Source organism: Danio rerio, chromosome 7 (genome assembly GCF_052040795.2).
Source record: "Danio rerio strain M-AB ecotype USA chromosome 7, GRCz13ab, whole genome shotgun sequence".
Lineage (NCBI taxonomy): Eukaryota > Metazoa > Chordata > Actinopteri > Cypriniformes > Danionidae > Danio > Danio rerio.
Genome location: NC_141027.1, coordinates 17,792,591 through 17,806,843, shown reverse-complemented (window position 1 = coordinate 17,806,843; position 14,253 = coordinate 17,792,591). Strand labels below are relative to the sequence as shown.

At 37.0% G+C, this 14,253-nt stretch overlaps 1 protein-coding gene across 3 annotated transcripts in view; it reads right to left on the bottom strand.

The window, feature by feature from the left end:
- Nucleotides 1-11,069, bottom strand: part of rtn3 (reticulon 3) — a 37,512-nt gene extending 26,443 nt beyond the window's left edge. The window contains exons 1-2 of one of the 3 annotated variants that reach the window (NM_001328361.2): nt 10,808-11,069; nt 2,175-2,219 (exon numbers count right to left, since the gene is read on the bottom strand). In NM_001328361.2, the coding sequence (NP_001315290.1) occupies nt 2,175-2,219; nt 10,808-10,901 (139 nt within the window). In that variant the 5' untranslated portion in view covers nt 10,902-11,069. The remainder of the gene's footprint in view (nt 1-2,174; nt 2,220-10,807) is intronic. The other 2 variants (XM_087259028.1, NM_201072.3) reach the window with 2 other exon arrangements.
- Between the last annotated feature and the right edge of the window lie 3,184 nt (nt 11,070-14,253).

Here is a 14,253-nt window from a genome sequence, read left to right as displayed (position 1 = left end):
ACATCAAACGCGCTTTTACTTTCCAAAAACGTACTTTTTGTCACTAGGCAACGACTGAATCAGCTGCCTATTGTGTACGAGTGTTGCTGTTGATATTGGTAGAATTTTAATACTTAATATTATTGTGATATTCAAGAGTTGTGAAGTCATACAGCTCTGAATAAATTAAAACAGTAACCACTAGTCCCTCCTCTATCTTCAAAAGTCTCTGTAGTCGTCTTGACAACAAACACTGCTGTCACCCTCAACAGAAACTCCGCCTCTGCTTTCATTTGATTGGAGAATGAAAAGATGTGACTGACAGAGTAGACTTTTTTTCAACTGCAAGCGCACAGCGTGCAAAGGCAAAAATGCGAGGTGCATCAGGCGGTTAAAACGCAATGCGCGCAGGGTGCATAAGCTGTGCGCAAAATGCTCGCGATCGTAAGTAAACCATTTAAAAAAAGGCGCCTTTCGAAGCAAAAAGAGTGTTCTGTGTTATCGGCCCCTAAGGGGTCATATGTACTTGCACCATGGCTTTATTTCTATAATAAAAGATTAATATATAAACAGATTACGTTAACACTCTTGTAATTCGCTTAAACCTTTTTATAAAAATAGCTAACTATATTAACAAATGTTTCACATTCGAGTGTTATCTAAGGATTGGCAGAGCGTTGCAGTTTTTAAAGCATATAGCGCCATCTGGAGGTGAAAACTAAGCTCAGAATTGATTTATGAGAGAATCGCAATGCATTCAGAAAATTGCAGCTCTCGATTTACAATGAGACATTAACTGAATTTAATTTAATTGAGATCACGACCTTGTAACATTGTTGGAATTCCTATGATATCTAAAGACCTCAATATGGTGTATGGAATTTACTCAAACTCTCTATGCTAATGCTTCCTAAACTGCTATCAGTGCTTTCAAGTAATAGACAAGAAACAAAGATACGAACAAACAAACAAAAAAGCTTCAGGATTTCCTCTTACTCTGTGGTAAAAGACAACATGCAAAATGCATGAAAAAAGCAGGTGAAGAGTCAGCCGCCAGCAGTCATTGGGGTGTAACCCCAAGCAGCGTCCTGTTGCTAGATCCCTCCCCAGTGTCGCTCTACCTTCAGTACCAGTTCAGGGTTGGGGTTGTAGCTCCAAACTTGGCTTGCTGAGTGGGGGAGGTGGGACATCAAGGACAAGAATCCTCAGGGACGCCAACCTGATCCATTTTTAGGAATCTGCTCTCGCACAAAGTGAACTTGAACTTCTCCGCTATCTTAAAATAAGGTGGCAATCTTGGGATTAAGCTGGACCCACAGTAACGCTGACCTAAATCATGTTTGCAGTGGGTATAGACTGGAGCCGATTGAGTTTCTAGCATCTGTGGGGACTTAGCTTTTCCATTTTTAATCTGTGAACCATGTCAGATGTGGGGTGCCGTCGAAATGACAGGAGATACAACTGGTAAAAGTAGGGGGTAGCCACAAATTGTTGCCAGAAATCATTCTAGTATTCATCAGGATTCAATTTAGCAGTTGCTGGCTTGTATTACAAGAATCTCTTGATAAAAACCTGGAATTACACAGTCAAGAAGACTTTCTATCTCAAAAATGGCATTGAAAGATCAGCCGCAGTTATGTGGATGACCTCAGTTGAACAGCATTCATGAAGTGAATCCAAGATTGAGGATCTTAAATATGGTAGAAAACAGGAGGGACTTGGCTGTTATTATGGATTCCAACATGCATGATAGCAAAGGGTCACCATTAGAAACAGCAAGGGTCAAGTTACAAAACTGCTGGTCAGGGAGGGTAGTTGGACTGCACAGTACACGGTCAAGTGGCGTGCAGGTGTCTAACTAACAGCTTAACTGTCAATTCTTAGTTACAAATCCATTCAGGTTGAAAAAGCGGACATTGAGGATATACACCCAGAGATTGGTCGAGTTCTTTTGGTGATTCAATAGGTTTCTTTCTGCTTTATTTCCTACACCTAGCAAGAAAAGAAGGCCTTACTGCGAGCATCTAGTCTGGTATAGAGGAGGAGAGGGTCACTGGCGAGAGGGATGGAGAGCGTCATAGCAGCAGCCCAGTGGGATATAGCATACTTAATAGAACAGAGATGACAGAGGAGCATGGAGAGAAAGAGAAGAGGTAGAGAAGCAGGCGAGCATCATAAGAGAACTATACACTTGCCTTGAGGAGACTGAATGAGAGATACAGGCGAAGAAAAAAAGGAATCTGGAAAAATAAAATAGGACAGAAGAATGAGAAGAAAAGATCTCAGAATCCTTCTTATACTCTACATTAGAAAGGGGAAAATGTTAGTGAAATGCCCGGCGAAGAAGCTTTACATCTCAAGAATCTATGGGGAAAAAAAAAAACAGCTGATAGCAAATAACCAGCACTTTTCTCTAAATTCATGTGACTTGAGGAGAATTGACCGCAAAATAAAATGCATCATTTACCCATCTTAAAGGTATAGTTCACCCAAAAATCTAAATTCTGTAGTTTACTCACCCTTGACTTGTCCCAAATCACTTAGAGTTGAAGAGTTTTTGTTGAACACAAAAGAAGATAGAACGTTTAGCATTTAAGGAACATTAGAAACTTGCAACCATTAACTTCAAGAGCTGGAAAAACAAATACTATAGAAGTCAATTGTAACAGGTTTCTAACATTCGTTTTTTGTGTTCAACAGAACAAAAAAACTGGTTTGGAATCAAATCAAGGATGATTATTGATAGCTGAATCGTCAGTTTCGGGGGAACTATGCCTTTAATGTCTTTCCAAAACTCTACAATACATATGGAAAAGCACTGTTAGTCCAAGCTATTTTGGACCACATTGACTTTCAATGTATTGACAAAAAGAAATGTAAAATAAACACAGGTTTGCAACAACATAAGGGTGAATAAATAATGACAAAACTGGCTTTTTTTAACCTACTTTTAATTTTAAAACTCTTAAATCAATCGTTAATATAGTTACTAAGACTTCTGCAGACATGCTCTACTATTTTTAAGCATTCCTTATTCTTTTATTGCATGCAGCTTATATTATTTGAAGACCTACAGAGATTTCATTTCACAAAAAATGTTGGTGTAACTCTAATGAAGGAAACTGTTCCCCCAGAAACAAAAAGCTTAAAATGATAAATGTTCAAAATGCTGCTCATAGCACTTAATTACTTATACATTACTACACATTTGACCTAGGATCCTGATAAACATTAAATATATTATGCATCAACTGCTTATTAGAACTCAAATGCATGACATTCCTCAATGACTCAAGCTGCACAGTGCACAATAACTCAAAATATTCAAACGGCAGAACGTTCTCATGGAATTTTTAATGATCCCTCCCATACTTTCTGACATCTAACCCTGCAGAGCACCCACATGTTGCACCACTCCATTATGTAACCTGTTAAGGGAGTCCATTTTCAACCACACTTCAAAAATCCATGTGATCTGGAGGCAAACAATATTTGTATTCATCCAGAATTCAACACTTAGGTCAATCATTGAGCTGTACAAGCAACACAAGGTCACCCAAATTGCATTAACCTACCTTACAATCCCAATAAGAACAGGGAGTGCCAACAGTGAGAGTGGTGAGAAAGTTCCAGAGAACAGGTTGATCTAGTAACACAGCGGTCCTAAACATGGCATGCTCAACTGGTCCCAGAGAAGGACTGCACCCCTGATTCACGGCATTCCTTGCCCAAACCACACCTTTGACATTTTAAGTGACACACCTTGAACGACTTGTGAACACCAAAACCCTGACAAATTCATACACCCTATGACACCTTCTTTGAAGTTTTTGTCCTGCTTGAGAGACAGTCATATGGAATGTTTAACTTTTCTTTTTTGTGATTTGCAATAAACATATGATTTAATCAGAATGTCACAAGCTAACATCTTGAGGGTGCTGTGATTTCCATGATGTAGAACGGCAGAAAAGATCATGCAATACCCTCCATAATTTTTATTTTATTTTTTTGTGCAAAAATGGCATGAAAATATATAGGCAAACTTTAAATATATAAATCAAAAGCGTTTCTGTACAACTGAAACCCTAACACCATTTAAATATGAAGTCAATCAAAACCCTCATGGGCAGCAGTAATCAGATTGCATCTGATATGGTTGAATCAGGCAAAATTAGTTTACTGCTTTACTAAATTAATTACTGCTTGATAATTTATTTTCTTATCAGGTCAATAATATACAAGTACTAATATGGATGCCAATTTGTAGTGCATCACTATTGACCTTATTCTTTATGTATGCGCGGGCGCCAGCATTTGAATCTTTTTGGCTCAAGACTTCATTTACTTCCATTGATTTTTAGATATTAAAAACAGATTGTCATGCTGCTTGATGTTGAAAACTAATGTTTTCTTATTATATTATTCTACGTCTTATGTATACTCATGAACACTTATTTTTGGAGCAAGTAGTTTGACTGTTTATTGTCGTTTGGTATTTCTAGTCATTTCCCCGATAGGCAAGTGAATTGGAAGTAGGATTGGGTCGATAGATGATGCCATCGTCTATCGCCAATGGCGGATAGACATTACGATGCTGAGCCGGCATCGCAATCCTCCGCCCCATCGCAGCAGCAACCCGCTCGCAAAAAATACACACACAGCCCAGTTTAGCGTTTACACTGATACATCTTAGTTTTAAAATGTCATTTTAGAACGAAAACAATCCACGTCCACACTGGCGTTTCATCTAGCATGAAAAGCGCACACACTCTATCATGCTCTGCAGTGTATGCGCGCATCAGTTTATCAAGGATGTACCGCTGGATTGTGTCTCACTATAGTTTTTAAACTTGATATTTAATTCATCTTGTCTTTATCTAACGACTCTTCTGTCTTTTGAATCTATTAGGTAATAGGTCACAGCATCAGTACACTGCTTCAGTCTTTCGCTTTTATGCTTGTCCTTAGTAATTTTAACAAAAACCTGTTGGTTGTGCACCTTTTTTACTAACCAAGTTTGTCGATGCAATTATAACAACACAGATCACTCTGCCTATTCATGTGAGAATCCCGCGAAAAGTAATTGAAAGGCTGTAATTTGTGCTTAACTTATCTTTATTTATTTATGATTTGATTGTGGGTAAAACGAAGACCAAAAACCAGATATTTGAAATGGTGTGTTAGGCTACAAAAAATTAAGAATTACTTAATTATTCTGAAATATTTAATTCACTGCCACCTACGATGACAATGCCATCGTACATTGCAATGTTTTACATTAGACATTGTACGATGCCAAGTTGGTTGACATCGCCAAATCTAATTGGAAATTCTAAAACAAATCTAAAAATGAGCACATATCCACATTGCAGAATAAGGTCAATAAAGGTCCTGTATACTTCAAACAAAATCAAAAAGGAAACAGATATAATGTCATTTCAAAGAAAATCCAACCAAAACCAAGCTTTATTTGAGCTCATTTTGGTAGTTTGAAACTGCTCACCAAAGCAAATTGTTGAGGGAGTTCCTAAACCCCTTTGAGCGTCAATTGGTCCATGATGATTACGTAATCGGCGGTGCTTTCTGGAAGTTTGCCTTATTTGATATTTCATTAACATCTCATATCCATGGAGGTCAAAGAGGAGAACAACAGCAAGCTAGCAACGCGAGCAGCGTGACACATTTACAACCCACCTACTGCAGCTTGGGGGTGTTGGAGTGTTTGAAAACAGTAAAGCGTCACTCAGCCATTTTAAAATTCTTTTTCTATCAAGCAAAGAATGAAAAATATCTTTGTTTGAAGTATGTCAGGGCCAAGTCTGCATGTTCTGTGTGTATGGCATGGTTGTATTTTTTGTATCCATCCTCTCAATAAGCCTTGGTGTTTTCAGCATCTTCCATCTCACTATACGAGGACATGAACTTCATCTCCAGAGCTGATCTGGAAGTCACTTCATGAGCAGTTTCAGTTAAGAAACATCATGTAAATGAAAATTAAGTTAAGAAAGAAAGCATACCATGTTTGCACAGAAACTCCCCACATAGCAAAATTTCTCTGGCCCAGTTCTGGCCCACACAATCAGGTTTTGCTTGGCCCACATGCCGCAGTGAATTACGGTACATGACTGGACCAAATCTGGCTTCCAGACAAGGGCCAAACACGGACCATATCTGGGCCAAGTCTCAGCCAAGTTAATAACTCATAACTGGGCCTGAACTGGGCCAGATAGGTTGGTGTGTCACGATTGCAATGAAATTGATAAACCCATGGAGTGATGCGCTTTAGGCACACTATGGGCACGCTTTTTCTCAAAGTGACCTGATTGGTAGAATTTTTTTTCTTTACTCAAAAATGATTTTAGTGTATTTTAAATGTGGGTCAAGACTGGCCAAACTCAAATGGCCCACTTATCAAATTTTTAAATCTGGGCCAAATACTAAGTTTTTCATCTGGCCCAAATCCTGTGTGCCGCCTTAAAGACGGTGCCACCTCTGCCAAACCCGGGCCATGTTTGGCCCACATGCTGTATGCCAGTGCCGGATGAATGCCTGATGTCCCAGCTTTATGCCAAATCTGGGCCAGAATTCTTTGCTACTAGGGTCAAGCATCTTCAGTTTCTAAAATGTCATTGATCAAAAATATCAAATATCCAAAAATAAGATGGGACAATTTGATTAAATTGATTTCATAATGCCTTTCAACTTACAAAATTAGTTGTCACATGTAGCTAGCCAGCAAACATTCAAAAAGGAAATGCTGTGAAGTAATCCAACACAACTGATTCTGTGATACCATCTATTGCAAGGGCAAGGGTTAAATGCACCAAAACGGCTTGTGTTACAGGGCGATGCTTAAAGTGGGACTGGATTGACCTCTGACACTGGAAGAGCCTGTATGGCATCTCTGTCATGCCAGCAATATCAGCTCTATTCCCGAGGAGACTGAATCATGACACCTAATGCTTTAAGACTGCTGTCTCAGCCAGCTGTACTAACCTTAGGGTTCACACCCAGACAGAAGGGAAAGGCAGTGAGACACTGTTTTCTGACAAAGCAAAAGAGAGTATCGATACAGCTAGAGTAGATTATTTATGAGCCGCTCTCTTGGTCCTGACATATTTTGAAAAACTGTTCTGCATTAAACAGAAGTTAAGGTCTGCCAAGATCTTTTAGGCGTAGCTGACAAAACGCTTTTGGGATGTTGACATGCACTGTGTTGTTGAATGCTAATATTTTTCTATATTTACATGAATATACTACATGCTACATTTATTGTAAAGGCTATGTACGCACCTTTAATGAACTTAAAATTAAATTTCATTTAAATAATCTTGAAATACTGTACGTTTGCTGTTTGTTTGTTTCTGTTTAACACAATATTAGCTTGTATGGCTAATTTAAGTGTGTACTGCATTTATACATTTTAAAACGTTTAAAAAAAATTCTAAAAATTTATATTTATTTTAACAGTGATACAAATATCTTTAAATAAATAAATTAATTCCTCACAAAAATAAAACCTACTGTACTTAAAATCCATGCCAAATTCATTAATTCCATGTCAATGTGGCTTCTGAGTCATTCAAAATGAACTAGAAAACAAATAGAAGAACAAATTCTGACATATAGAAATGCTTAAAATATTTTACACATTAAAATATGAACCTTAAGTCTATTTAAATGGAAAGAAAATAGTAGTGTGCTGTGAATAACTACAAATAATTGTGACTAATTATGACTTAAAAAGAAAACCTAGGGCCAATCATTGCATGCTTGCTCAACAGATTTCCAAATTAAAGTACCAACTGTCAGTTCAGAGCTATCAATTGAGCTTAACCTGAATTAAACCCAGAACACTGCAGTAAAACAACACTGGGCCAAGTCTGGCACAATTGACCAGCTTATTATATTCGTTTAGTCATTTGTGTTATGTTATGCACCGTCCAATGATTTATAGGACTTTTTGATCATGTCTTTGAGAGCCAACGCAGCTACAATTAACCATCTGGTCCACTGTCACCTTCACATATGGTGTCTGTGATAGTAAGCCAGCGTGACAGTCATGTTTACATCCAGCAATATTCAGATTCTGATCCCCAACTGAATTCAATGCGTCCAAGTTCAAGAGCTAAAAGCAGCATTTGAACTGAAGGCATCAAACGACTTTAAAATTGAGAGCAGGGTGACGTCACGAGTCTTAACTTCACGTTCTAATTCTATTAGATTCCCAGACGCTTTAATGAAGCCAAAGCAAGGAGGCCAGAAGCGCTCCACATATGCTGACGACCTAAAAAGCTGTGAACCAACATCCAGTCATCCAAAACCACGCCGCATTGTTTTCACAACGGAAAAATATGCACGAACCAAACAAAGGCCTGTGTATATCATTTCATTGTTTTCAAAAGGGAAAACATACACAAACCCAACAAAGGTCAGCATGTCATGACGGCAAATGTGTAAATATGGACAGGCTAATAAAGCATTCATTAATGCAATAAGGTTTGTTTAGCGTTTATAAAATAAAGCATATGTCTTTAAGCCTGTGCTTAAACTGCAAACAACGTGACAAGCAGGAACAAATTATCAAGAGAGATTTTTTGCATGTACTTAGACTTGACAGAGGCAACTTGATTCATTTATGTGAACTGGTTCTTTCATAAACTGGTTTTAAATGACCAAAATCATTAAAGGCAATCAGTGACAAAAGTCTTTTAACGATTGCTAATCTATAAATGTCTTAAAGGGCTGAATAATGTTGGAAATGTTGCAATATTTGCTTTTATCTGCAATATAATTACATACATGAATGGTTATATATAATTTTACAACAGAGACATATTAAATATTGCTTTGTTTTTCGGAAAGTCTAACAGATTCAGGTACTGAAATTAATTAATCAAATGTAAAACACAACTGTTCTGTCATTATCATATTAAAGAAAAATCACTGTTAAAACATTTTGATTTCTTGTGCTTGAATACTTTAAAACTCACTTTAAATGCTTACAGTCACAAGCCTTAAAACTGATAAACTTTCACTCACATATTTATTATAGTTCAACTTTGCAATGACGTGTTCTGAACTGTTGTGCTGGTCAAATATACTCCAGACTTGACATTGACCATCTTGCCTTGTAACTATTGCATAAACGCACGTTGCGATATTTAAGCTTAAACTAATAATTGATAACATTAGCTATGCTTCCATCCACCTATTTTTATATAAACCGGTTGATGGAAACGCCAAGAAGCTTATAAATTTAAAAATGCGCATAAAACACATATGCACATAACCGAGTAGAATAAACGTTTTTGTTCAATAAGAAAAGATGCGCATGAATTGTGATGTAAACACTTTTCTGAACAAATTCCAGTATGCCCATTAAAAAGGTCATGTGATCTTGTTATAAAAAATCATGTGATGATAAAAATGTGTGTGAATGGACAAACCAGCAGGCTGAGCACATTGTAAAGCATCTGAAATGTTGTTTTGATCATTCTAAAACATCTTAACAATTTCAGTACTAGTGTTATTATATTATTAATGACCTCCAGAACTGTCAACAGCATCTGTGCTCTGCGTCTCACACCTTCAAACGCCACAATACGTTCATTGCATGTCCAGATTGCCTTCTGAGGCATTTATTAAATGAAGAAAAGATTCACGCAGCTTCTCCTACTGCAGCAAATTCCATTTTTACTGTTGATATTTGACGGCAGTTAATCCGGAAGTGATGATTTTGTTCGCTTTGATTCATTGGATGGAAATAATGCCTTATTTGAATATTTTTATGCGATATTCCAGTTTAATTCACATTTTTAGAAGGAAACCTAGCTAATGTTTCCTTCACAAATCAACATGATTTCCAATGGTTGTGGATGCATATCCAAACATACAATCTGGTTCCATACTAAAAGTTTTTCTGTCTTTTTAAAGACTTTTGTCATCAATCACCTACCATGCAAAAAAAAAAATTCCAATACAAAATCGATTACAGCCACACGCAGGCGTATTATGGTTTCAGCAATGAAGCATTTAATTAAATTTGTATTTAGTTCAATATATTGTAGCCATTACAGTTACAAAAAAGTTATTTACAACAAAAATGTTATTATGCACTAATAAAATTGTCACATTTTCCAATAAATAAACGATTGCTTGAAATGATTCAATTAATTCATCTTAAGATTCAACTCAAAAGAACGATTTATAATCGGTTCTAGACAGCTCTGTTGATTATTCCAGCTTGTCACGTCGGTAGTAATGTAGATGGGTGTGTGTATGTAGGTTCTCCCTTGATTTACACGGTCCTCCAGTTTCGGATGCATCTGCACTGCAGATCATCAGCTGAGCCGCAACATGTGCCCATTTCAGCATGGGTTCAAAGAGGTATTATGTGTCCTCATATTTCTCCCTGGCCTTTTCCTAAAAATAAACGTTAGGTCAAAGCTGTGGATGAGAACACATTCATTCTGAGTCTGACATCCGCCATGATATTTATCCCTACAAAATGTCAATATAGTCTTCCTACAATGCCCAAGAGGAGGCGTTATGGAAAGTGTACGTGAGAAATAAACAGACCAACACCATTACATAACACGAGAGTATCCCAATATTAGACTCAACCCATTTTAAGCATGCAAGTTCATTCGAATCGATCTGAATCAGTGTGTCGGTTTGTATTGTCATAAAATGCTCTAGTCAGAGTGACCTGCCAAAAGCATTTCCACCAGTTCCGTTTTAGAATATCCACGAACACACGTTCTAAATTTAGAAGCATATATAACCAATTTAACGGCAGTGCTGCATGACGTTTGCGTTGTCTTACCGGAAAACTTTGAGTCTTTAGACGCTGCAGAATGTCCATCGTTTAGGCCTTGTGACGACGAAATCTGAGAAGATTGGGTCATTGGGTCTGCCATTTTTTGTCGCGCAGCTCTACAGGGTCTGTAGTATAGAGGTGTCGATTGAGGTTTGGATTGAAACTCTGAGCGGTCCCGATTCACCGAGTATTTCCCAGTACAGCAGCGGCGTCACCGAGCCTGCACAAGCACATTAGGTGAACCTGCCTGAATGTTGCAGTGGATGGGGGCGGTGGAACACATATAGGGCGGGTACATATGAGAGAGAGAGAGAGAGAGAGAGAGAGAGAGAGAGAGAGAGAGAGAGATAATAGGGTGAGAGGTCGATGTTTTGCATAAAAGTCTACGCCATTAAACTATAAAAACTATAAAGATACTGTGGCTGACTTTTTCTTTTCTTTACGTGTCCGTTCAATTAATTATTTCATTTACAACTATAGACTTATCCCATTCCGACAGTATCACGTGTTATAAACTGTGTTTTTTGTATTAAAGTATAATTAAAACTATTTTCTGCTTGCTCTATCAAAGTAAATAATATCTGATTCTGCAGTCTCTATCTTGACCATCCAGACAGTTGTTAATCCTAAAAACTGCGGACTGTTTTGGATTAGGTTGATGTCTAATCTATCCTCGTCTACTTAGAAATGATACACTAAACACTGTGCAACTGTATGGGATGTGATTATGTAATGCTTTTCGCATTTTAGCCCTGGATCTTTATTTCTTACCATGACAGTAAATGGTGGATCTGTATTTTATTTCATGTGCAACAGCGCCCCCTTTTGGTTAACCATAGTGTTGCGTTTATAGACTGTAAATAAAGGAGTCAAGTTTTTAATTAGCAAGGTTTCATTTACAAATTCATCCACGACCCAATGTAGAGTTACGACATGTTGCATTTTTTGTAGTGTAGAGGTATACTCCTACTTAATTTTCAGAACTACAGTGCTCAGCATAATTGAATACACCCCATGAATATGAACATGATTATCCATTTTTCAGTGTATAGGCATTGTATTTTGGTGCATTTAAACAAAACAGATTTATTAAACAGATATAATTATTAAAATAATATTTTAGTCACCAAATATATTTAGAAATTGAAAGATAATACAATTAAATTTAAGCAAAATATTGCAAAAAAAATTACAACCTACAAAATTTCTATTAAATGTAAAAAAATTTTGCTTCTCTTGATTTTTCCTCTTTTTAAATTTGTATTTAATATTTTTCTATAACATATACATTTGGTTGTACTAGTTTTAGGGCCGTTATCGTAAGTTATTTTGTTAGATAAGCTCCAGATTTGGCTTTAGAACCGACTAATGTAATGCATATGCACAAATATAATATTGTACTGCTTCCTATTAAAAATATGAATTTAAAAGAGAGATTTAAGAGGGGTGTACTTATATATGCTGAGCACTGTATCTGACTGTTAGCAATTGGTTTTCCTTTTGGTTGTACAAAAAGAATGTCAAGGCCATTTTTTAAGCAATTAACATCATGTTTGTTGCAGGGACGTGCCCAGGACGTTCTAGAAACATTCAGGGAGCGTTATGTGTTTGCTGGGTTTGAGCTGAAACTTTACAGACATATTCTGGAGACACGAAAGGCTTATCATAAATCTTAAAAAAGGGGTAAAATAAGTGCCCTTTAAAACTTTGAAAACATTATCAATGAAGACTAATAACAGTTGACGAAGCTGATGTACTTTTTTTAAATTTTAACAAATCAAGACAGTATATGTAATCCTGACTCGATCATCTATAATTAAATCATATAAGTAATTGATAGTGTTTTTATTGAATGTAAAACATAATGGCAAAATCACAAATACAAATAGGTATGTATGTTATGTTTACAGTTTCGGTACTAATTATAAGTCATTTAGATTATGCAGACTGTTTCCACAACACCAGATTACATTACGTTTTAAACTACCCATAATCAGATTACTGTTAACCACTTTGACCTACTTGGTAAATATTTCAAGTTTATGTCATTGGTGCTAGGTCAAAAGTAATCCAAAAGTAATCCAAGTACGTAAAAAGTAATCCAAAATTGTTATAAAATAAATTACAAAGTAATTTTGAAATCAGCGACAGGTGTGGTGAAAAGATTACTGAAACATCATACTCAAGTAAAAGTACCATTAAAAATGTCGTGCAAGTAGAGTGAAAGTGTGTGTTGTACATATTACTTAAATAATGAGTAAAAGTACCCAAGAGTAGCGAGTATTACACTCTGAAAAGTTGATGTGTTTTCATGCAGTTTGTGCAGGGATGTGTAAACGTAACATTCTGTAGTCCATTTAGTGATCTTCCTAAATTTGTTCCTTCCTTCCTTTTTTCCTTCTATTGTTTGTTTGTTCTGTCCTTCATTAATTTGTTTGTTTCTTCCTTCATTCCCTCCTTAATTCGTTCACTGATTCATTCATTCTTTTGTTCCTTTCTTTATTTGTTCATTCATTCAATAGTTCATTCCTTTCTTCCTTAGTTGTTCAGTCCTTTCTTGATTGCTTCCTTCATTCATTTGGTCCTTCCTTCCTTCATTAGTTCAGTCCTTCCTTTCTTTCCTTGTTCGGCCCTTCCTTCATTTGACCCTTCCTTTCATTCTTCATTTGTTCCATTTAGTGATTGTTTAGTGCTGTTTGGCAATTTCAGTCATCATGCAGTCGACATCCTTCATTTTCTCATCAGTGACATGCCGTCTATAAACACTCTCTGGTTCATAGCGTATGAAGATCTTCTTGGACATTTGTAATGCTTCCAAACGGTTTGCTGCATTTATAAAGCAGCCATATCTTGATGTTGTTCAGTAGGATGTGATTTACTTTCTATGTGGGATTTGATTGGACGGGAATTACAGAACTGATTTTCTACTCAGCCAGTACCCATAGATAAGAAAAAATAAAGTAGTGACTGCAGGTTGAAGTTTTTTGCTAGATCAGATCCAGTATGCTTGCGGCCGGAAGTTAACAAGAATTATTTATTCATTTTCTTTTCGGCTTAGTCCCTTTGTTAATCCGGTGTCGCCACAGTGGAATGAACCACCAACTTATCCAGTACGTTTTTACGCAGCGGATGTCCTTCCAGCTGCATATTCCAGATCTCTGGGAAACATCCACACACTCCTTCACACTCATACACTACGGACAATTTAGCCAACCCAATTCACCTATACCACATGTCTTTGGAATGTGGGGAAAAGCGGAGCACACGGAGGAAACCCACGCGAACGCAGGGAGAACATGCAAACTCCACACAGAAACACCAACTGACCCAGCCGAGGCTCGAACCAGCGACCTTTTTGCTGTGAGGCGACAGCACTACCATCTGCGCCACTGGGTCGCCTGAGATTTATTTATATTATTTATTAAATTTCCTACTTATTGTATTAAATTAAC